The 25,514-nt window shown below is 44.0% G+C and overlaps 1 protein-coding gene across 1 annotated transcript in view; it reads right to left on the reverse strand.

Annotated features, from left to right (window-relative positions):
• The window catches only part of TMEFF2 (transmembrane protein with EGF like and two follistatin like domains 2), a 124,330-nt gene that overhangs the window by 10,977 nt on the left and 87,839 nt on the right, over positions 1 to 25,514 (reverse strand). The window contains exons 6-7 of the mRNA XM_041487572.1: positions 20,952 to 21,100; positions 19,772 to 19,831 (exon numbers count right to left, since the gene is read on the reverse strand). Of these exons, the coding sequence (XP_041343506.1) occupies positions 19,772 to 19,831; positions 20,952 to 21,100 (209 nt within the window). The remainder of the gene's footprint in view (positions 1 to 19,771; positions 19,832 to 20,951; positions 21,101 to 25,514) is intronic.

A 25,514-nucleotide genomic window follows, 5' to 3' on the forward strand; every position in this document is an offset into this window, starting at 1 on the left:
TATCATCTCTCTGACTGGAGAAGTCTCCCAGCTGAACCCTTGCTCTCCAACCTCTCTGTGGATGGCAGGGAGATGCTGAGATGATGAGCTATTTCTCTGGGATATCCTAAAAAGATACCCAGTGTGGCTGACCACCCACTCAGTGATCTTGCTTTCCCTGATGGATTGCCTTCTGAAATGTTAAATAAATTATTTAAAGCCATCTTGTCTAAATTCCTTAATATCCGTGCCTGTTCCTGCCTTTCATCAAGACGGCGCAGAAGAATGATTTCAAATATATTTTGCATCATTTTAATTTTAATTTCTGGTTTAGCTATGTGGCTTTCCTTCAGTCTTTGGAAGTTGAATGTACTCCCCTCAGATTCTCAGGTAACTGTTTCAGTGAAAGCTAAAATTCAAAAGCTGGAGCAGCCTGCCTGGCGGCAGGATTTGACTCTGCAAGTGGTGAAAAGAAGGCAGCCAGACTCTTCTCTGGGCAGCCCTCACTGGTCCCCAGCTCCCAGGTGGAGCTTCTGTTCCACAACCAAACATGTGCACTAGTGCTGCTGACAAAGGAATCAATCCATTAGTGCCCTTGATGAGGATTATATGAAGTACTGTCTGGAGTGCCCAGAAAATTCTTTCCAGACATAAGGTCCTACAATCCACTTTAGAGAAATTAAAATAAAAATCCAGGCAAAAATAGGATTCTTGTATCCAAGAACTGACTGCCAGGCACTTAACAATTAGTTCTGCAGGGCTGATAAATCTGTCATTCTTCATGTGTGAATCAGTGAGACTTTCTAGGTGATTTCAAGCAAGCAAAGTAGAATGTACTCATAAATTCTGATGGTAGCATTTTGGCTGATGTACAGCAGGTAATGTTGGAGCTTTGGAAATAATAACTATTAGGCTATGCCCATATGAGAAAATATTGGCTCACAAACAATGTTAACACCTAGTGGACAGTCATCCCTGGACCAAGGGAAGACCTGAAAATACATATAGACACATATATTTCATCAAATAAGGGATGAGACAGTGAATGATGTGCAGCAGAAGCTATTTTGACACCTATCTCATTGGTAAAAGTGGTTAAGGAGAATTGACTTACATAATAATTTAATCTTTTAATACAGCTGAGGTCAGTCAAATTTGCAGACGGAAGCTCTCGCTGATATTGAAGTAGTGACTCCTCACACATCACATTACCAGAGGACATATGAAGGGAGAAAGGGGTTTTTGGGTCAAATATATGTCTTTAACATTCTCAACCTCTTTTGGAAGCATATCCCCTCATACCTCTCTGGCAGGTCCCAAAGAGATGCTGCAGAGCACAGCACTGGGAACTTATTTTTCTTAAGAAAGCTCTTCTGCTCTGCATGAAAGAGACTTCTTGTGCAATTCTTGTTTGAAATCAAAACAAACATGCAGAGAGTATCCACCTGTGGAGCAAAGGCAGGGATGCCCTGAATTTTGGGAAAGAGCTTCAGCTGATTGGCTACGGGTGGGAATCTGAACCCTGTGGATGAGCCTAGGGATATTTATGCTACTCATCTTCAGTCTACACAGACTCAGCAACTGCTGCTCTTTGGATGTAAAAGGGAACTTTCTCAGGCCAGTAACATATGCAGGAATGGTTCCAAGGTCCAGGAGAAGCATGGTAATGGTGCTGCTTCCTCTGAAAATGCAGAATTGCTTCAGCAATTCTTTGCTGGTACTTCAGTAGCATCCAGCAGGAAGTGAGGTCCCACGACAATTTAGGCATGAAGTCCTTAGGCAGGCTTTCTACTCCCCTGTAATGAAGAATTGCCAAGATAAACCCCAGCTCAGACCCAGCTCTGACGAGAGAACAGAGATTTCTCCTGGGTCTTTGCTGGCCAGCTCCAAGGCACATTGTCCTTGGCAAAGCTGCCCTGCTGCCAGCTGCTCAGGGCCAGCCCAGGGGGCACCTTCACCCCTCACGTTCCCTTCTCCCGAAACCTGCCTTTTGCAATTACAGAGCCTCTTCACAATGAAGAAAATGTGTGCAAGCAACTCGCCTGAAAATCACTGTTTGGGTGGGCGTTGAGTGAGAATTCCGAAGGAAGTGCTTGCTGCTGCTCAAGAGGGAGCTCACCAGCCCACTCTCCCTGAGAGCAAGAGGAAAATGAGACACCAAATGTCAGCTGAAAACGTCTGGCACCACTATGTTGCAGCCCAAGCCTAAATTCCTCCTGCAGCCACTCCAAGTACAAACTTGAAGCTAGTTTTTCTACACAAACTGCACAAAAAATACCCTTCCCATATTAGCTGCTTCACCAAGGGGAAAAAACGAAATGGAACATGGTGAAATAAATTACATTCACTTCTTTTCTCAGGCACAAAATAGGCTTGCTGAACACAGTAATTTATTAATTTTAAATGTCCCTATGCAAATCAGTTCCCTGGAATAAGATAAAATCCACTTTCCTTTTTAAAAATAATCTAGGGCTTTTTATGTTTGAGATGATGGCAAGATGTCCTAGTGCACTTAGAAAAAAAAAAATATTGTGCTCTGTCTTTGCAGCAATGCATCGTAATTATTCAGCCTGCTGCCATAATTAATAATAGAAACCAATGAATTAAGACACTAATAATCCCCAGATGTTCAAATGGAGAACAGAATACTTTCAGCTTGTCAGCATATATATGGGGGCTATGCTATATATGTTAAAGCTGTTGCTGAACTTTGGAAATCAAGAAGCACTTTTATTTACAACATCTGTGAATATATCTTCCTTCTTTGAGAAAAGTGACTGAAATCAAGCAACTTGTTAATCATTTTCCTGCATACATAACAAGACCATTTGTCTACTCAAAACTAAACCAGGACTGTTTTTCTGGGTTTTTTTTACCCTTATTTTTCACCATGTCTGTCGTCCCCTTGAGTTCACAGATTCCTTACCCTAGAGATTGCATAGGTCCCCAAAAGCCAAGGCTCCTGCATGTAAAAGAAGGTTCTACCAAGTAGTTACTGCATACAAGGTGCAATAATACAAGGTGCAATACAACCCAATGTGGGTACCTGGCAGCAACCACTGCTCACACATCTGAACGGGAACACCCAGCAATAAAAGCTAAACTGGAAGAGAAAAAACACCATGTGGGCTTATGTGTTGCTCCAAAGCAGCATTTTCTCCATGTCAGGTGCTCACATTAGGCTCAGCTCTTCCCTGGGGTGATTGTTTCGTTCAGGGGGGTAAGGCAGGCTGCTGCCTCACCTTGTCTGACCTCCTCTGCTTTCCTGCCTCATTTCAGCCTCTCACTCTGACTGAGGCCACCCCTAAAGCAGCAGTTCACTGCTTTTTGATGCTGCACTCCACCCTTGATTCCAGGACATCAGGAGGAGGCTGATGCACCGAGCTCTCCCTGCAGCAGCTCCACAGACTGCTCGTCCCTGTGCCAGGGCACCTGCCACTTCCCAGGCCAGCGGAGTGGTGACATCCCTGGCTCCCCATGTCATCTCCGTGTCAGCTGTCCCCAAGCCATCTCCCCACACTTCTGTGGATGAAGTAACACAGGCAGAGATCTTTAAGGCAGCCACTGGCAGGGCCAGTCTTGAGGGCTGCAATAATTGCCAGGTTGTGATTTAATGACGTGGGGCTGTATTGTGGATTTATCAAAGCCCTGGGTAAAGGGGCCCTTATAGTTTGTACTGCCTTCTTTTGTGTCAGGATTGAATAAGTCTGTGTTAACCCCATTCTTAGAACAGATTAAATTCCTCTTCGTGCTAACTCAGCTACTCTTTGTTTTTGGCAAGCTGCTGATGTTCCCTTCACTCAGATTCTCCTGCCTAAGAGAGACGCCACCAGCCCTGTGGGAGCAGCATCCTCCCCCTTCAGAAACCAGCAGTGTAAAGAAATAAAGTCATAGTTTATCTCCTTGCACATGATCTCCTCAGGCAGCTCATGACAGAGCCCTTAGAGTATGAGTTAACCTTATTATTATTGTAATTCTGTGTTGAAAAAGAGTTGGTGTCAGTTTAGAGATTTGTGAGGTTCCCTCCAATTAGGCTGCGTGCCTGAAGGCAGAGGGGCCAGCACTGGATCCATCACACGGGCACTGCAGGAGCAGAGCACGAGCAGAGAGAGTGTCACCCTCTTGAGAAATTCCTCCCAACAGCTGAGCCCATGGCTTGTTTTCTCTCCCATCCACCTCTCCTCCAGCTACTCATTAGCGCCAGTGTTGGAGGGGGTAAAAAATGGGCAGGAACAACCAGATCAGGGCTCCTCTCTATGTCCTCCCCTCTGAAAAAGTAAGCCTGAGAGTTTCAATTTACTGCTTAACACCAGATTAAACAGAGATGGAAACACCATCCCAGTATGTGAATGTTAGCAGCAGAAGATGCTTCTTTCAGTCAGATGATGTCTCCTTCAGAGAAAGCAGGCATGGATCTGCAGAGGATGGCTAGGAGGGACGCTGCCAGAGGAATATCTACATTTAGCACTGTCTTTTGGGGCACAGCAGACAGACCACCATCCCTGCTGCACAGCCCCAGCGGCACACAGACATGATTCTCACTAACCAGCAGCTCTTCACAACCCTTCCCAGATTAGCACTGCAGTGACACAGCACTATTAGTTAACTTTGTTATGTGATGATTAAGGAACAAAACTCCCTGAACTTGACCGAGTGGCATCCTGCTGTTTTTGCTTTGTGTGCTACTATGCAATTTCTATATCAAAGCAGCCTGGCTAGTGCAGCACTCCAGAGCAGCTTATTTATATGTAGATGTGGCTATATGACATTTCCAAATGCCATACATTTGCATATGAAGGTTCCACTTTTTTTCCCCAGCTTCAAGTAAACAGAGTCTGCTTCGATTCCAGAGCAGTGCTTTCCCTCACTTGGAGCTGACTGAGAACCATTCTCCTTAAGCAGCTTAAAAAACCCCTGAAATACCTAATTTTCACAATTCAGCAACCTTAGCTATCAATAGTGTCTCTGGGTGGGTCTTGTGATTTATAGCTGTACCTTTGATACCAAACTGAGCACTGAGAGCAAAACTGCAAGACCTTAAGATTTCATATGAAATGGCTACAGATAATCTGCAATACCAATCAATATTTGCAAATAGGCCTCAGACATATGATGGAAGCTTGTGGTCATCCTAAAAAAGCCTGTGGGTCACATTCATTATAGCTATGAAGATGGTATTGATTTTTGTCACTGATTTTCCACTTGAAAACAAGAGCAGGAGCATGTTGCAGGAGCCGCTGAGGAGCTCTGAAACTGCAAACCTAACACAAAAACCACAACCTTATGTAACACCAGGAAAGCCAAGTGGACATTATATATTCAGCTTTCTTGTCAAAGATAAGGCTGAAGCAGATGGTATGTGGGCAAAGTTTCAACCTGAATACATTGCCTTCTAAAAACCAACAGTGCTATGAAAACAGCCCGGTTTTGTGGCATGAGGCCGATGGACACGTTACCTGCACATTGAGGAGCTCAGGCCTCGAGGTGTGTGCTGTGGAGGAGCTGGGAGAGTTTCCCTTTGGTAATGTGTGCATGGCAAAACACGACTCTCAGCACTTCTCCTGTGCCACCTTGCAGGAGCAGTATGAATTATGTGTCATACACAGACTGCACGTCTGTGTATGCTGCAGCTGGGATGCACAGCCAGGGTGTGTGCTGAGGGAAGCACTCCTTGGGCATCACCAGGCAGTGTGGGAGGGCTGGTGGGCAGTAGAACCCATGGTGGTCACCAAACATCAGCTGTCCTCCTCTGCCACAGCTCAGCCCTGCTCCCAGGCTGAGCTCCCTGCTCCCTCCATGTCCCCTTGGGTTGGGAAACACCAAGGTGGGGACGAGCTGCCCCTGTGAGCCCCAGGGCTGCTCTCAGAAAACCATGACAGGCACTTCCTGACTGTGACAAGAGGCACAACAACTCCCAGGAGTCACCTTCGCTGTGGTCTCAGCTTATGGAGTTTCATGCACCCGCCGCTGCATTTCTAGTGCACCTCATCCTCCACTGCCAGCTGGTAGATAGCATCTACTATGACAAATGGGATGAGGTGCCAGAAAGCTGATAAATACTTTTGATATGGCTCTAAAAATAGTGAAGGGATATTTGTATCCTTCTGACACTTTTTGAAAAGTAGATGGATATGCATGACCTAAGTTTGAAGACGGGTGTCAGGAATATTGATGTGTGGAAGGAGCAGGATCGTTTGGCTGGCGTTGCCCCGGGGACAGTGGCATGACTGATGATGGCTCCATCTCCCAGCTGGGGGTGTGCTTGGAGGGGGCTCCAGCAGAAAAATGGGAGCCCATCCAGAAAAAGACCAGGATTCATCTTACCCACCTAGGACATATAGTTTCCTTGATGGGCATTATGAAATTGGAGAAATGGGGTGCAAGTCCTCTCGGAGCAGCACTGCTGTGCCCTAAGTAATGCCCTTGCAATTGCTGCCACATTAGCTCCTGTACCATGTATGATTGAGCCTGGCATGTTTCCAGGATTTACACCTGTAAATAGTATCTGGTATTTCCAAACCCCTTCTAGAAATGCAAGACAAATACAGTTTCTTCCTTTTCCCTCCAATGTCTAAAACAATGTAGACTCCAATTCACACACCCAACCCCAGATGTCCTGAAATTTTCCCGTCTTTGGCACCTCTGCAGAAATTTAAGTACTAGTGCAAGCAGCAGCTCTTCCAGATTGTAATCTTCCAGATTTCCACTGATAAAAATTGCTTTTAAGCAATTAAACTGTATATTAACAAAGCATGCTTCCAGTTTGTGTGGAGATGCACTTAAAACCTGTATCCACGTGATCGCACTCAGAGAACAGACACATCTTACATAACACAGAGCTGCATTTTCCATCCATCCTCGCCCCTTCAGCTGACTGCATGGCTTTTACTGGCAGAAAGATCAGGCAGGCAATCAATGAAACAAAGCAGGAACTTCCTCTTGAGAAACTGCTGCACATAAAAGCACACCCTAATCCAATTACCAGGCTGCCCCCTAATTTCCAATAGGAACTCCAGGCCTGAATGGATTGTTTTCCACAGAGAAGCAGTGCTTGAAAAGGTCTCTGACTTATATTTAGGTCTGCCAGCATGGTGTTATGAGACTTTACTTTTTGGTTTCACACTTCAAACAATCTCAAAAAATTACAGCTGAAAGCAAGTATGAATGGCAAAATTGTCAGAGGTTTGACGGAAGGCACGGATAAGAAAAGGTTACCCAGGTACGTGACAGCGCCGACAAGTAGGTCAGGGATGTCATTTTGGCTACAAGGCGTTTCCTTCAGTCCTTTTGACAATCTGAAGGTTTTACAGTCCTAGTTTTGCACTGATTTTATATTCAGTTTTGATTACTAAAAGCAGTCTTTTTTTTTTTTTTCCTTTTTTTTTTTTTTGGGGCACATGTTGGCAAGATGCTGCCAAGCTGAAGTGTAACACCCACTTGGCTCCCTTCCCTCCTTTCTTTTTTTCCAAGGTAGCATCTGTGCTTGTAAAAACATGCTGCCTGAGAGGATTCATCCAGGAAACTAAAGAAAGAGCTGCAGAATTTTGGGGGAAGTGTGTGTGAGAAAATAAGAGACTGAAATAAAAATACTTGACTCCTATATGTGGTATTTTTGTACACTTCCTGGATCACATGCCTGGCAAATCCCTTGTGAATATCCTGGTTATTTTAGTTGCCAGAGCATGACCCTGAATGGCCTGTGACTACTCAGAGATATGTCTGTTGTTGGCTAAAAGCATGGTTTCAGCCATACTTTTCACTGCTTTTGTTCAGGCTATTCAGAAAAGTTTTGTTATGCTCAGAAACATTTTATTGGCATGTTGCAAACCCATGATCACTGCTCCATACAAATCAAATGCTACACTTGCTGAGGAATGAATCCTGCTTGGTTTGATGCTATTTTTACTCAACCCTTTGCCCTGAGTCCTGCATTGTAAAACTGTGATGGCAATGGGTCCACACAGTCTACAACCTTGCTTTTTGTATCAGTCCAGCTGTATTGTTAAAATCTTTTGTGGCTGCTCAGAGGGTTGGCCTTCAGCAGACTGTATGTTTGAAGTTCCTGCTTGGTAAACAGGAACACTCCAAGCAGTGTGCATCCTTTCCCATACCTGGAGCTGGAGAGATATCCCTTACTATTCCCAATTTTAAGTGTATGAGAAAATGGATAAAACAATATGAAATGTCACTGCAGTAAAACCTGCTATTTTACCAAAGATACACTCTCTCCCATCTGTCATGCAACCCTGCAATGGAGGGACAGAGCCAAAACCTTTGCGTGTTCTTGGGTTTGCATCAAAAGCCTCCAATGTCACCACACAAATTTGAGCTTTTTGCCTATTACTCCAGTACCACAGGTCTATCAGGCAGTAGCTGATCTCTGAGATGCAGAGAGGAGCCCACCCAAGGCTGCAAAACACACTCTGTGCATATCAGAGCCTGAGGGGCTGCTAGAGACCCCTCCAAGGCACACTGCAGACACGCTACGGAGCTGTCACCTCCCCTTGTCTGCTCACTGCAAACTCTTCAGTGTCCTTGAGCTCACTTCCCACAGAGCCAGCCCAGACTCTGCCTGCTCAAATAAGCCAAGAGCAGACAGCATCTGGCAGCCTATCTCCCATCAAACCCTTCCATCCAGACCCCTGGCCATCCCTGTGTGATGAGACAGAAAGCAAGCACAGAGCTCGCCCTGCAATTTCCTTCCACAAAGAGTGGAACAGCTTCTCTACGCCCCAGAGGTCCTGGGATTCATCGCTGGTCACACAGCTCATTTTGAAGCACAGACAGAAAAGTCTATTAAGAACATCTCTTTTTTTTAAATAAATGAATACCTGAATAATTTGCTATTTTTATATACCCGTTATTATTGTCTTGCAGCAGTGCCACAGAAGTGAGCTGTAAAGATGGCATTTGTGAAGATAAAGGGTTTGGTATTTTAACTCTGCGCCCACTCCTAGAGCTAATATTGAAAGCAGGAGGAGCTGAATGGAAAAGAAAGGGCATTTCTATGAAATGGAAAATTTACTAAGAATAAAAATGGACAAAAAAGCCGTGCAGAGAAATCTCAAAGCCATCAAACTCAATGGTCATTCTCCCACTACTTTCAGCAAGGCTGGAATTTTACCTACTGCCTCTTTAAATCTTATTGACTCTTATAACAGCATTTTAAACCAAACAGCTGACATCCTTCTGCCCAGCCAAGGCCTTTTAAATCACTGAAATGCAGGATGGAAAAAAATCTGCAGTGCCAGATGTGTCTAAAAACAGTCACAGTTCTTGTCGAGGCAATCTGCAGAGGAAAATGGTTAGTATTTATCATGCCTGACAAAACACTAATAGTTTATCAGTTTTGATATTATAGACTAATAACAAGCTTTTCCATGGCTACTTCATTTGCAGAGCATGGAGACAGGCTGCACTACTGTTACTTGATTTTAGAACAATGCTTTTTATTTAATCCTTTCCCGTCCTAGCTGGATGGAAGCACACTTCCATTATTAAATGAAATTGTAAACTAAATACTCTAGGGAAGGGGTGTTTTTGATGTATACCTGATGCAGCTTTAAACCACAGATAAAATAAGAGGGAGATTAAAACCATAGGGAGAGTTTTAATTTGTTTTTTCCCCCTGAAAAATATTTCGCCATTATGTAATGCTGTTTAAAATGGCTAAAGCTTGTGGTAACAGCAGTAGGCAAAGCAGTGCATTTTGATTCAGTGCTGATAATATTCTGACATGCACTGCCACAGGTACTCTAATAGCACATTTTGTTTACAGCTGTTGTATTTCCAAGAAGAGAGTTTCACAGTCACTTAACGCTCATGGGTACAAGGTAAAATGACAGCCCAAGTGTGTAAGAAGTCACCTTTCCAGGCAGGTAAATATTGCTTTTCAAACCTGAGTTATTAAGAGCACTTCTTTCTTGGTGATACAGAGGTGCTTCTCCAGCTACCAGGGCTGGGTTTATCATGAATGCAGAGGAATGTTTGTATGGACATGGGAGAAGGCACAGCTTATATTCAAACTGCTGCACCTCCCACTGAAATTCATACTTTCTCTAAACGATTTCCATTTTCTTTCAGAAACAAGCTTCTGTCACTTGTGGTTTCATACATTAAATGTTAATATGGAAAGAATAGTTACATTGCATTGCTTGAAAAATCGGTGCAGGGCGTGGCTTTCAGCAGGTGTGTTCAATGGAGAAAGTAAATGCATCTTTTGGCAGGTGTGTTCAATGAAAAAGGTAATGCACCTTTTAGCAGGTGTGTTCAATGGAAAGAAGTGGAACCATCAGCCAAGTGAAACTGTTGTGGCAAAATATTTGTCTGTTTTTACTTTCTTTACCTAAATCTATTAAACCAGGCAGAATTTGGCACTTGTCTCCATCTAGTGTAATTCTGAAGGTCTACTAAAAATAAATATACCAGCTCCTTCTTTTCTTCTCCAACTCTGTTTCCTTTAATTCCATCAGATGCATTTGTACTCTTGAATCCAGGTGAAATGAGGCACAGGTTATCACTGCACGTGTCTAAATGATCAAATTATCTCGTGTTTGTATTGCAATTTGACATGATGGTACTCCTTCTACAGAAAAGGATGTTTCAGTCAGTTCTAAGTAACTTTCCTTATGGTTACAATTTATTTATTATAACTGTCATATGCTTTCATCTCGTGGTATTTTGATATCTAACATTTCAGAAGGAATGCCAAAACATCCCATGAAACAAAATTCTGAGGAAATTCAGTTCTATGAATATTTCAAAATAATTTTTTTTAACATTTCAGACTAGATCAAACACAAATATTTAAATGTTGATGTTTCCTGAAAATGGATTTTCTAGCATCTCATTATAAATTTAACTCTCAAATCCTTGGGAAGGCAAGGATTCCTAACAACAAATTCACAGAAATTTGGCCTAAAATAGAGCTGCTAGGCATAAAAATACACTGTGGTACTCCTTAATATCTATCTAACTAATTCAAATTAGTGTAGTGGATGGCAAACAGCTGCTGTGCACCATTTTGAACAGTATCCTTCAAGGATGACTCTTGAGATGATCCAAGTGCCTGGAGCCCAGAGGAGGGATGGAACCAAGGGTGAGGGAAATCCCTCCCCAGATCCAGAAAACAGGATTAATTTCCCAGCCTGTTCCTTGAGGAAGATTGCTAGAATCTTGTCTCAGATGCCTTTTTTTAAATTATTTTTTTATTTTTGTTTAACTTTCTTTTCTTGTAGGGGAAGCAGGGGAATTGAGAAAGGAAAGAAGATTCCCTCAAGAGGGAAATGCCTTCAGGGTGTCAAAATGCCAAAGACAGTATCTACCACGCTCCTGGCACGTGGCTGAGGCGCTGGGGCTGCAGACTGATACCTACAGCAGCAGCACAGTGTGAAACACAGGCACCCCAGCAGAGTCTCCAGGAGTCACACGTGACCCTGCATCGCCCACGTGTCAGACTGTTGGTCCCACAGAGGAACTGGGCTGCACAGTCCTTCTAGATTCCAAAATTAGAAAAACTCAAGCTTCCCTGTGACTTCTGGTGTGCAGCAAGTCTGCAGTAAATTTAAGTACAGGTCTGTGAAGCCACTGCATGGCCCTGCCTTGCTAGGTGGAGTTCACACAGAACTCTATTTAATGCTGGTCTGTCACAAAGGAGGGGGGTGAAAAACAGCAAAGATGCAGTATTAACTAGGAGCTGCAAAGTGATTTAGTCAGATATAAAGAGACCTTTTTGGATAATTGTAAATCGCTTTGCAATGGCAGTGGCTACAGCCAGGAATTATGGTGCATATTCCATATATCCATGGCAGCCAAACACTGCCTGTAGATCATGCTGTTTCATCCCCATAAACCTCAGAAAACAAAGGTTAGGAAAAACAAATTTTGGGAGTAGCTTTATCTAGAGCATAAAAATGAGCATGACTGCAAACTGTAAGTGTAATTTTTTTAAGGGTCCCTACCCTTTCCACTAGAGCTCCTTTTACTAAGGAGGTATGTGGTTAAAGACAACTTGAGAAATCAGACACAATTCAGCTTGTGCTGAGTTTTGGGGATCATGTTTTTCTGTGTAAGCAGGAAGGTATCTTTCTTTTCTGGAAGCTTTACCTTGAACACAGATACCGAGCAGAGGACCAAAAGATCAGTGAGTACTGAAATGTTCAGATTTGCTTGTGAAGATGGGTTCCTTTGCTCTAAATAACACCAAATGTCACAGCTGAGATGGCCACAACACACAGAGTATCACCACACAATTTCAGAAGGCTTTAAGCATCCACCTGTACAGAGTAACACCACACCACTTCAGAAGGCTTCAGGTATCTACCCCTCCACAGTAACACCTTACCACTTCAGAAGGCTGCAAGCACCTGCTCTTTCTTGTTCTCCAGCCCAGCCTTTTATCCCCTCATGCTGATGCCCTGCCCCTGTGTGCCCTCTGCTCCCTTTGGTGGTTGCTCAGTGCCCTGGGCACTCCATGGCTCATTGCTGTCAGTGCTGCTCACCTGCTGCTCACAGCTGCACCCACTGGGGATGAGGCTCAGCCCCAATCACCACAAACTGTGTGCCTATAACCAAATGTATGTAAATGGAACCTCTATGTGCTTCTGGAATGGGACACAAATGGAAGAATCTGTAGAAATGCCTTCATGAACTCAGGTCTGCTCATCTCTATTGCACATAGAATTTCTGTTTTTATCCATAACCTTTAAGGGAACAAAATGTTACAGAAGTCTGCTAACACGAGAGCATAAGGGGAAAATCAACAAGTAAGGCACACAGCAAGCAAGTCTTGGGCAAGCAGAAGAAGTGTTTGGAGCAAGCTTCATGAATTTCTCACAGTTCTGATGGAAACCCCACATGAAAAAATACACTTGGATTACAACCTCCACCCTCACCCCACATATCATTTACACCTGAATTCACTTCCAGGAGTTAAATGCTTCAGAGATGCTGACAACAGTAAAATAGCCTCGTCTGGTTTTGTATTTTTTTTAGGCTGCCCATGCAAATACTGGTGTTACAAGTTGGAATTGTTTTTGCAGTTTGTTTTTTACAGATCAAATTCTTAAGTTTGTATTTATTGAATTTTCAGGCTCCCAAGCTTTAATGTAAATCAAATAGCTTTCTTTATAATGTTCACTCACAACAATACTGAATTTGTTTATTATGGGAAAAAAGCACAACGAATTCCGCAACTTTTGATTCATGCTCATTAGTGACTGAATTAAGGGCTAAGCTTGAGAGGCACAAATGGAAATGTTCTTCCTTCTTGAGCTACATCAGTCTAAGGTAAAGAGATGTCTAGCAGTTCACCTGAGACCTAATTTAAGTTTTAATGCTAACAATTACAGGTTCCATGAGCATGACACTGGGAAATTGTAAGTAATGAAAAAGCACAATTTATCTCATTATAAAACCAAAAACCCCCCAGAAATCCAAAAGAACGAGGCACATTTTACCAAGCTTAGTGTGTGCAATTCAAAGTTAGGGGAGAACTCCCATAAAAAGTGAGGTATTCTCTTGTGGCTGGCAGATTAAATGAGCAATATTTCTCTCTCCCTCTCGCTTGTTTTTAAAATCTCCATAAGCCTGTTTTTATTTTGCATGCTCCTCAGGAAGAGACTGTTAGGAGTAAGTGCTGTTAAATCACATGGCACAGTGCTCTGGAGTGCTGCAGTTTCCTTCCTGGCAGGGGGCTTGTTTGTGAGGCTATTAAGTGACCCCTATGACAGTGTGTCTGTCTCCCATTCCAAAAAAATTATGTAGATTTCAGCAAGATAGAGCCAAGCAGGACCTGAAGGTAAATTTGAGAGGATTCTACAGAAGAAAAGCACTTAGGGTAGCCTGTGCTGCAGTGCCCATAGCAAGACAACTGCATTATTGCCCCAGCCTTTCCTATTTTAGAAATAAAACTTCCAGTCTTCCTTATGACTCAGGAAAACGCTTGAGTGGGACTTTCCACACTCCACCTAGTACAGCCCTGGAGTTAAATCACAAAAGTAGCTGCAGGTTTTCATTTCAAAAACACCCAGGACAAGTGGAGGCTTGGGGGCCACAAGAGCTGTTGGGACTGACTCTGTTGTCTACTCAGACTTGAGTTCAGAAGTATTTGGCAGTAAGATTTACTGACCCAATAGCGGGTATCTATCACTGCCTTTTAGATTTTCCTCTGGACACCAACAACACTGGAGGAGCTGCAAGGCAACAGAAGGGCTGGAGACACCAGGCTACAGGGATCCCTCTTGTGTTTGAAAACCTCTCAGAAGAACCCAGACTGGGTTTTCTTCCTATGTTTTGCAGAGCTCATCTACCACCTTTTGAGGACTTTCAATGTGCATAAAACTTAAGTATATTTTCATAAAACCTTGCAAATAAATGCAAATAGTAATTTGTAAATGCAAACAACAATTCAAGCAACATTTAAAAGCTTCCTGTTTTTAAATAAATGTATCAATTTTACCATTCTTGTTCTTTCCACAGGTTGGAGTGTGTGTGTGTGAGCACAGGTGGAGGCCGCAGCTAGACAGCATTCTTGCTGCCACACAGCTGTCAAAATATTAAAATCTAGGTTTTTTTCAATTTTAAGCGATTTGATGGAATAGCAGGAAGGCTTTCTATATAATCTATTTATTTAGTGTGAGAACCTCTGAGTCTGAGGAATCGAAAGGCAAGCAAATCTGCATATGCAAGGATGTAATTTCCCTCACATTTTTACAAAGCTGCAGATGAGAAATAGTTGCTCTCTAGCTGTGATGGTTGCACAGTGTTCAGCTTTGTGTCTCACTTGCTAATTCCATTTAGAAGAAAGGAAAGCCTGGTTCACAAAGGCAGAGCAAAAATGCACCACAGTTTATATCCTACAGCTAAGCTCTGGGGCTTTATTATTTTTCAGCAGTTCAGCAAATGGGTGACATACTACTAGACACAAAAATTTAATTTAAACGGACAATGTCAAGTGGTTTACACTCCAAATTTAACCTACTTTGAAAATGTTATGATCTGGAGAAGGAATCTAGTCTGAAGTTCTCATATTTTAGTCCAGAGGGGGGAATTAAAAACTGTCACTATAGAAATTCAGCACTGCTGTTCTGATTCCTGGCTACTCTCCAGGCCTGTTGCAGACAATGAAGACGACTGTGATTGGATTGTATTTATTTTGGAGTCCAAGACTCTTGGACTTTTGAAGGGACTCATTGAAGAGTCCGAGACTCTTCTTTATCCTTGTAATGTGCAATGGCTGTCATCCACAATCCCACAGCCCTGCCCCAGCCAAGGGAAGATGATGTGTTGACACAGATGGATTTTGCCCTTTTTGGTGGAGCTGTGAGTTTGCTTGGGCAACACATCCATCTGCTGGATTACCCGAGCAGCCCCGGGAGTGCCAGGACGGCCCCGGTGCCAGGAAGCGCTCTGACAAAGATCCAAGACTGTCATGCAGGTTTGAAATCCCATGGGGAGCCAGGAGGGTGAGCAGGGAACAGAGCAGCCATGAGCAGACGTGCAGCATTTTGTGCTCGTTATCAGTTTTGGGCACAGCAACAGCACTGGCAAGACAGGCAAGGCACTGCCTGCGAGAGAGTCCCAGGACTCCCAAGAGCCCAGAAGGCACCACCTGAGGCTGCTGCCACGAGAGAGTTTACTGCCCTCGAGGAACCCAAAAATACAGCTCAAACTGACCACTTGTGGACGCACATTTTTCACCAAAGGAGACTGTTTGGACTGAAAATATCTCCTCCCCCCTTCCATCGGCTTCTGTGCACTGCTGGCATTCAGCTGCTGAGACTTGATCTAATCAATGCTCATATGGGGAGGTTTGTCTGGCCTGGAAGATGATATTATGGAATAGGTCTATCAAATTTGTCAGTGTCTTCGCCGACAATTTTCATGAATATATAACATTGAAATATGGCACATCCATACTGACTTATTCCTTATGGTGCTCAAAATGGCTTGAAAAAAAACCCTCTGTAATTTGATAATGAGAAGGGATAAAGTCATTAGGGGGATAATTGCTAATATCCAGATCTTAAGAAGAGACTATAAATACTAAAGAATACAAATAGGCAAATGGATTAACAAGATGAGAACCCCTTGATTACCTGGCCTCTGAATTCCAAAATGCCACCAAAACAGCCTTATCTATGCATATAATGGGGAAATTCAAGAAAACATCCATCATGGGACTTTCAGCTCAGACACTACATTCTAAAACATACATTACACTTAAAATGCTTCAAAATGCTCTTTCATGGAAATTGCAAGATAAAGTGTATTTCTATTGGATTTGAGGGAAAAATTGCACCCATTCATTTATTCAGCAAAACCAAATCTCACTGCACAAACTTGATCAAGGTCAACGATCTGCTATTTGTTGAGGAGAGTGAAAATCTCCCCAAGTCTAATAAATACCTTGGGGTTTCAGAAAGAGGAGAGGCCAGAACTGCACAGAGGCACAAATGCAAAGTGTACAGACCCCGTGTTGACACGCAGGGCACAGGCAGCCATGGCAAGGGTGGAATGGTGACCCTGGACAGGCAGGACAGGGTCAGAGAAGGGCCTCCTACAGCTCTCTCTTCTCAGGTTTGCTTTTGTGTAAAAGAGGGTATCACTTTTTGGGTGATATTGGTCTGGCATTTAAGAGTGCTGGCATAAAGCTTGCCTGCGTAAAGCAATAGCCCTTAGAAACCGAGGCGATGCAAACCTACTGTGAAGATTTACCCCCCAAAGGAACGAGTACCCTTGGCTTTGCAAACCAAAGATTTATGTGTTATTGGTGAGCATCAGCAGGCTGGCAAGAACAGGAGGGAGCAAAGAAGCTGGTGGAACAGACAGTTTGAATAGCTGGATGTGGAAAAACTCAGCTGGGCTTTGGGACTTGCGGCTGTTTGCAGAGCTGCTGCCTTCGCGAGCCCCCGTGGTGGGCGTGCGGGGGTGGTTATGGAAAAACCCGCACTGCTCAGCCACCACAGTCCCTGCAAAGAGCATTTGGCTGCATTAGCATAATTGACAGCATCAATTATGCCCACTGCTATACTCTCCCCTGGGAAAGGCGGTCCATACAAGCCGATGTTTTTAAAAGCGTGCGGTGCTCACGGTCTCGGTGATTTTTAGTGCCATTAAATGATAGAGAACAAAGGTATTCTGTGAAAAGCTGCAGGCTCAGGGAAATTGCTTCAGAGGCTGAGGAACTGTTGCTTTTTCACACAAAGCTCCCCATGGTTAGGGCAGCATTTCCTGTCTGAGGAGATACGAAGGTGGGAAAAAAGTAGCACACACCACATTCTTATCACAGCCATCACCATCAAATGTTTCTGCATCTGAAAGAACATGAGGATGGCACAGAGCTTCCTGTCTGGCAAACAGCGATGCATGAATGTTCACTGAGCCTCAGTTTTATACTGCTGCCTTCCTTTTCCCTTACTATTTCCAGAAGGCTGGAGTTGCTGCAGCTTTTTGACACAGCAGTCCCATTCCCCTAAGGTCTCGTGACGGGGTTATGCCCCAGACATTTGGGGACACTGGAGGCAAGTGGATTGCCCTGCATGAACTAGCGATTTTCATCCTACATGCTGTTACTGTATGGAAAAATGAAAAATTTAAGCCAGAGGAATAGGTGCACGCAAAATTTAACCTCAGCTGGCACAGGCGACTGTGGCTGAGGTTAAATCAGTGGATAGAACCTGGTGAGACCTGCCCAGGGAACACAGTCACCACCCTTGAGAAGCCCACTGAGGCCTGAGCCACACCAGAAGCCCCAAGAAGTGGCTTTCTAAGGAGCAACAGTGGTGTCTTCCTGTGCCTGAGGTACCTACTGGACTTCCCTGCTGATTCAGGATGCCTCCATCACTCCCTCTTCTGTAGGGGAGGAAGGTGTTCTCTGTCCTTTCCACAGGTCTTTGTCATCTCTCACTGGACCATCTGCTCCCACACTCCTGACCTCCTGGTGCTTGGAGACCATCTCCACTACAGACCTGCTCCTCTGTGCCTTGGCTCTGCCCTCCTCCCTGTCAGGTAACCCAGATTCCTCCCTCCTTGGCTCCCAACCCCTGACAACACTTTGCTGCAGTCAATTTTCTTCTACCCACCACCTCTTCTCTTGAATGTGGGCTGAAATATCATCTTTCTTAAGCAAGAGCTGTTTTCTTCCTCCTGCTCACTTGAGCTCAAGGTGCCTTTTGTGCTCCTCTTCCTCCATGACCCATGACATGGCTTTCTTTTGTTACCACTGTGATCTCCTCCTCCTCCCTAATCCCCAACCTGCCTTTCCCTCCCTTCTTGTTACTTCCTGCTGTCTCCTCTCTAGCTGATGTAGGTCCCTGCCATCCTAAAGCAAATCCACTAGGACAGGCTGCACACTGAAAAGGGGCTCCAGGCCTTCATCTCAGCCTGTGCTCTCCTCAGCTCTCCAGCAAGAGAGAGAAAAGATCTAAAATAATATTACTTGGCCTTGTTTCTAACTTAAAATAAATCATTTTGGCCTACTTGGCCTTATCTCCTGTCCTCTGTCCCCACAGGACACAACATCAGCCTTTCCAGCCTTTTAAGAAAACTGACTACTACCTCCCAAAAAAGATGAGGGTAATCAAGAGTTTGGAGGAAAGACACCGAAGACTTTTTTCTTTGCATGTCTGTCTTCACCAATGGAAGGCCTCCTTGGCAGTAGGACACACCTGGACCATGGCTCACCCTTGATCTTTTAGAAATTCATCCCAACATTTTCCTTCCACAGCAACTTCTACCCACCCTGCTCCGCGCTGCAGCAACCCCCAACACCTCGCACTGCTCTGTCTCACCGAGACATCACTTATTCAGAGCTCTATGTTTTAATCATCACACACTGTTTTAAGTAGGAACAGAACAATCATTTCTAAGGCTGGGTGCCCCACTGTCACAGGGATGGCACAGGAGATGACCAGCTGGATTAAATACTGCCTCAGCACTCTCCCAGCAGTAGGAAATGTTCACACCTGTGAAACCATCACCTGGGTTTCACCCGAGCCATGCAGCTCAGGCAAACCCAGCAATCCACACCTACTCTCTCCAAACACTTCAAAACCACAGAAATATCTTGAAACTGAAGCAATGAGTGCATCACCTGACCCATTTTCTCCAGACCTTCCCAGAGGCTTTCGTTCTCAGTGTGAGCTGTGAACATTTGCATGCACGTGCGTGCGCACGCACGTTCAATTTCTAAATCAATCCTCCCAGGCAAAGGGTGTAAAAAATGTCTCCCAAACCTCACTAGTATTTACATGTTTTTAATTTCAAGTGCCATATAGGGCTATTCAGCCATTATATTTTACTATAGCTTCTAAATAAATTAAACCCATTTATCACTTAAACCCCCCACATTTTAAGAACCTTATTAACTTCATAGTTAAATGCTGACAGGTAATATCTATTATGGCAGCGTTTCATGGTATCCCAGCAGTGCTGTGAGCTGGATTTTCACTTCCTTAAACCTGTATTTCATGACAAAAATATGCATAATCTAGTGCACTGATTCTGTAATTTTCAATAATGTCTGCTAATTCTGGCAAATAATTTACAGTACTTATTTCCTCCGTCACAACAGGTGTTTTATGGCCAGAGTAGTTGTAGGCTGACAAAAATAGAAGCAGCCCATTTATTAAGAAGAGAGTTTGTAGCAAAAGAAAGAGTAAGGAAAGACAGCGTTTTCTTAGAGTAAATCAGGAAAACCGTACTAGAAGATGAGAACACCTCAGCAAATGAAGGAAAAAAGAGACTTACACAGATCCTGTGAATTGTGATTCTCACAGAATAGGAACCGTACCTGCATAATCTGTCCTTGCATAATGCCCATCTTCTGATTTTGTAGTGGTTGTAGTATTGTCTGTGTGAAAAGAAATGTGTTGAGTTGCCTGGGGAGCCCGGACTTGATACAGCCCATGCCCCCACCACAGTGCCCTGGCAGAGGTAACTTCCCTTGCACACACATCATCTCTGCTGGCTGCAAGGCTCTCCTGGGCCTGCCAGGTGAAAACAGCAGGATCTTTTTTCTAACAATATGTGATAACAGATTGCAGCTGGGATAAATATATCAGTCTGAAGCAGGAGTTGTCATTTCTGCTCTACTTGAAGTAATTGGGGAGTTTTAATATGTACCCTGAAATGAACTGCCACTTAGGGTGGTTAACTTTAAAGAGACAGGAGTAAACTGGAATGTGTTTAATACACCTGTATACCACGGCCTTGTAAGTAGATGTACTGAGGATTTATGGGTCAGAAGCTAAGGAAAAGAAGCTATTGAGAGTCTGAGCCTCAGCAGACACTTTATTTGCAGGAGCTATTGAAAGGTAAATTATCTTCATTTTAATTTTAGAGAAAAACAGGGTTTTTAAAGTCAGCTCAAGGGTTACAGGTGATGTAGCAGCCCAAGAGATGGGCACAGAGAAGCACTGGAGGAACAGAGAGAGCCTCGAGCCATGACTGGAAAACTTCCTTCCAGGCATCTTGGGGCCCAGCAAGGGTCACCTGAAGAACCTCCCAAGCACTGTGTTTGGGAGCACCTCTTCAGGGAATCTCCCAAGACTGCCTCATGCTGCTCCAGTTAAGGGAGCACCAAAGGGTCCATCCTGGGTGGAAAAATGTAGCTGAGGGGCATTCCCACTGTCCTGCTCCAGCTGCTGCCTGGCAGACAGAGCTCTGGGCAGGAGGCTGGTGACTGATGCAAAGCCAATGCAGGGCTGGGCAGTGCCCTGCTGCTGCTGGGGGCAGGGTTAGGAGTGGTGCCCCCCTCTCATGCCTCGCTGTGTCTGCATCACAGAGGGCTCTGCCTCTCACCACAGCCTGTGCTCTACAGTATCAACTGCAGCACTCTAATGGAAATATAACAATCACCAAATAAGAAGCCAGCCCTGGTTCTGGTGGTTTTTTTTTTTTCTTTCTTTTTTTTTTCTCCCTGAACAAAAATTGAAAACATTCTTTGAAATGAGTTTTGTTATGAGAGTTACCTTGACATCGACCCAAAGACATGACTTCAATTTTCTCCTGTTTCTGGCATGATGCCTCTTTGATTTGACATGCATTATCATAAGATTTCCCATCGGAAGCACAAAGAGGATTGAAGTTGGTTTGAGAACAGTCAATGTTGCACACACACCTGAAAAGATATAGAAAGAGAAAAAAGAAGAGGCTAATATGAGAAACTTTTTCAAGACATCATAAATACATCTCAGAAATATAAGTGTTTGTATTATCCTGACTGTACAATGCAAATCAACATAATGAAAGCAGAAAGTTCTGTCAAGAGGTCATTTGTATTTCTTGATGGAAATGAGATGCAGGGAGAGGGAAGAAGCACATAAAAGAAAGCAAAAAGAAAGATAAAAGAAGTGTGTTTTACATGGAAAAAACTGTACCACAGCATTCCACTTGTAATGCCCTGTAAACCAAAGAGATATGCAGATAAAGCAAGCTGCTGAGCCCTCCTGCAAACTAAAGAGCCACAACATTCTCCTCTGTTCAGGTGCCATCCATTGTATGGAATACCACATAAATGTGGGTTTATATTGATTTATGATTTAATTCTGAAAATAATTACAGCACCTAGAGGCCCTCTGATTGTAACAGATGTGAAACTGAAGCCTCACTTCACTCCACTGGGATGAAACCAGCTGCCAAGACTGGAGCAGGGATGTGACCGCACTCTCTCTGTGCCTCGGGCTGGTGGGATCTCCCCAGCTCCTGGACACACAGAGGCTACTCACTATAAAAACCAGGGGAATGCTGGTTTAGGAAACACTTTGTGCACAGGGACTTTCTGAAGCACTTGGATAACTCAGCAAGCAAAAAGCCTTATGCAGGTGTTACCCAGGAAAGTCTCCTGACCTGGTATCCTGCTCTGTGAGGGGTAAAGGCTCCCATGTCCAAGAGCACAGTGTGGGGCAAATGCAGTCAGGGCAGTGATGGCCCCATCCTCAGATTGCTTAGGGCCATTTCCAGAGACTCCAGAACCCAGTTTGTGAGCTCCTGGGCTGCCCTGTGATGTGAACCAGAGCACAGGGAGGTATTCACTTCCACAGTCTGCTCTGGATCTGAACTAACACACTAATGTGGACACATCCTGATCCCAGCAAGCTTCACCACTGCTTCTAAATGGAGACACCTAATTGTTTCCATTGACATCAGGCTGCAGACTCTTTTCTTTAGGTTTCTCCTATTTCATTATCATTAGCAATGTCAGACAGCCTTTGGCATCGGCAGGGGAAAGGCACGCTAATCTTCTGTCCCCCAGCTGTGCCATGTAACAGACAGCTCAGCCTCAGCAAACCCACTGCGATCTTGCTTGGGGACAAAGCCAGAGGTCTAACCTGGCAGCTGCTCCAGCTCTTCTGAGCACGTAATTGTGCACATGCTGCTATCCAAACTCTTCCTGGCTCCTCCTGACATTAAGGCAAAGCCATGCGATTAATTCTCTATCTCCAGCCCCCTGGTTGTGCTGAACCTGGCAGTGCCAGCTCCACAGCTCTCCCTTTGGAAAGCTAAGTAATGGAAATGTCAAGCCTCCAGCCTCGCTGCTTGATTTAAGAAAGTGTTTAAAAGTCAGTCCACCTCCCATTTGCAGCAGACATCTGGACACCTTTGACTACTGGAGGTGTAGAGGGATATACACAAAACTTGGGTGGAAAGAGGAAGAAGGAAATTGGAGAGTTTGGGTCAGATCTCTTCATCGCCCTGTTTGGCTTCTGGCCTCCAGGAATGTGCCCAGGGCAATAGAAAACAGTGGAACCAGTAGCTGTCTTTTAGAATTTTTTATTTTACACTGGGTAGGTCTATTTACCCCAAATGTTCACTAAATACAGAAAACTTCAGTTTAAAAAGAGGCCAGTGGTGAAAAGCTGTGGTTATAAATTAAATTACATGATTTCATAACTTGAAGAAAAGCATCTAGCTCCCTGTGTGTAGCAATTTCCCCACACTGATAAACATACAGAATATAAGAAAAAAAATATCCAGTGCATTTCCCAAGAATCTCCTTATCAGCAGAATAAGAATGTTCTGCTCCACTGAAATATTAACCATCATCATTTCTTCCTGCAGCCATTTCCAGCTTCCCACCTTAGTCAAACTCACTTCATTAGGAAACATTTACTGCTCAAGTAATAGCAATTCTTTCCACGTAGCTCTACCATTTGCATTTCAGATGGGACACAATCAGCCATATGCTCCTTTTTTTTTTTTTTTTTTTGTAATAAACCAGCTAAGAAACAGCTTCACTTCTCTACATTTTCCTACAGAAAAATGAGTGAAGGTTAATATATATTATGTTTCAAGTCAAGAGAAAATTAAGCCAATGGGAAAATTACAACAAAAGGGTGCTCTTTAGGGGAAATCTCAGCAACTTTGGATGCAGTTTCAAGAATACCTAGGGGATGCAGGAACCTATGCTCAGAGTTAGACACTTTAGAGACATATTTTTAAGGTGTTTAAATGCTTCAAGATGCACACAAACACTTTGTGTGGGATTTCTGGTATCCCAGAGACCTATTTCCCACTGATTTCACATACTGCTTCAGAGCCCACTAGGCATTTATTTACATCTTCTGATACCTTCCAAAACACAAAGACCCAAAATTACTTTCCTGACCTCTTCCAGCAAAACTGAGAAGAGAACCAAGGTTTTTCTGTACCCCACTCTAAAATTTCAACCAGCCTTTCTTCCCAAGCACCACGTGCTGCTTGTGCTGGGGTCAGATAACTCTGAAGCAGAAAAAGACTCCCTCAGGATGACACCAAATGCTCCAAAGCCTTATAGGATCCCATGTGTGAAGCCTGATTTCCAGGGCTAGCTAGAGGGATGCTGAAAAAACACCAAACTTGCCACCTGGATCTTGCTGCAAGGATCATCCACTCCTTGCACAGTTTTCAGCAGACAGCTTCTAGCTTGCACCCACAGTTCATTACTGCTTTTGCACTTATACACTCAAATCCTACTTTAAGGCTGCACAATTAAGTCGACATCAAATATATGTCAGGAAGTGAGAAAGGTAGGATTGCATCAGGAAGATTAATGTGCCTGTGTTGCTGGCTCTTTTTAATTTATAGTGCTCCTCTTATCAGGGAAAATGATGGTATTCCAACACATTTTTTCGAACTGGAGGAAGCAAAAGTCTGCCCATTTGGACCATGCTGCCGAATTCCAAAACGGCAGATTGCAGTGAAAAAGGTGAGGCATGTACTCCAAACCTGTGTGTCCAGGCAAATGCAGCCTCTGAGAATAGCTCAGACTTCAGGGGGATTCACCAGTGAGGTAATAAATGCATAATGAACAGCACTTAATGCATTGGATTGAATGAAAACCTGTAAAGGTGCCTTCACTTCTTGAAGCATTATAAAATGCAAGAGTGGGACTCTCTTTGGTTAAACAAGAACAAGAACCAAACAGTGACATCGTCACTTGGCTCAGGGTGTGTGTTAGGTGAGAGCACCAATGGTGTTATTTTCTGGGCACAGAGAGTACCTTTGGCTCTTGTGGGACCCAGAAAGGCCCTATCCTGGAGAGAGTCTCCCCCTAATCCTTGCCAGGCACAGGGCTGGCAGCACCCACCCCACTGCCAAGGGTGTGTCCAATGGGCTGGCTGGCTGCCTGCAGCTTCCCAGTCCCTGAGGCACTCCAGTATGCCTTGAATTTCAAGTAATTGGATCATTTGACCATGTTATCATCCTGCCTCTGACTTCTGATTATAGTTCTATCAATAAATCTATTTGCTTTCTGTGTTCCTAAGTGTAGCACTGAAGAAAGCCTGGCAATAGAAAGGCTGACTGAGCGTTCCTGGCGCTCAAGACGCTGTGGGAAGGTCAATGAGGTCTCCTAGGGGGGGTCACAGAATGAAACTGTACCCAAGAGCATACACAGAATATGTGTGTAAGATTTAACCATGCCTTCTGCAGTCAGAAATGCAGCTTTAAAAGCCTCTGTGAGGAAGCCTCAAGACGTCAGCAGATACCCTGCAGCTCCTCTGAGAAAGGAAGGAATTCTGTTCCACAGGCCCTTTGCATTCTTCAAGTAATGGGCTCATATGTTAATTGATTAAAATTTGGGCTGCCACCATAAACAATCATTAAACAAGGCTTATTTTCTTATGTATTTTCTTCCAGGTCATTGTGATAGTCGCCAATGCATTCCCTTTCTTTTATACGCTTTATTTTATTCCATTTCATTTCACATGATGATAATCCTGGAGGAGCTGAACATCCAGAAATCAATATGGTTACTTTGGTAATCATGGAATCAAAAAACACCCAAAGCAAACTAAAAAGACTGTTGAAGGGGCAACCTTGGCACCTCCTGAGGGGATTTTGGGCTACATCCCCATGGTGGATCTTGCAACACTGCTTGATGATGTTGCTGGACTCTGTCATGAGAAAGTCACACCCAGGATGACCAGAAAGTGTCTGCAGGCAGAGGTGCAGCTCTGCAGATAAGATGCAGGAGAGGCCCAGGAGGATGCCTGGGGGAGAGCTGACAGAGCTGAGCTTAGCCTGAGGCAGGTGAGATGCTGACAGGCACCTCC

The sequence above is a fragment of the Pyrgilauda ruficollis genome, unplaced genomic scaffold (assembly GCF_017590135.1).
Source record: "Pyrgilauda ruficollis isolate IOZ18807 unplaced genomic scaffold, ASM1759013v1 scaffold81, whole genome shotgun sequence".
NCBI lineage: Eukaryota > Metazoa > Chordata > Aves > Passeriformes > Passeridae > Pyrgilauda > Pyrgilauda ruficollis.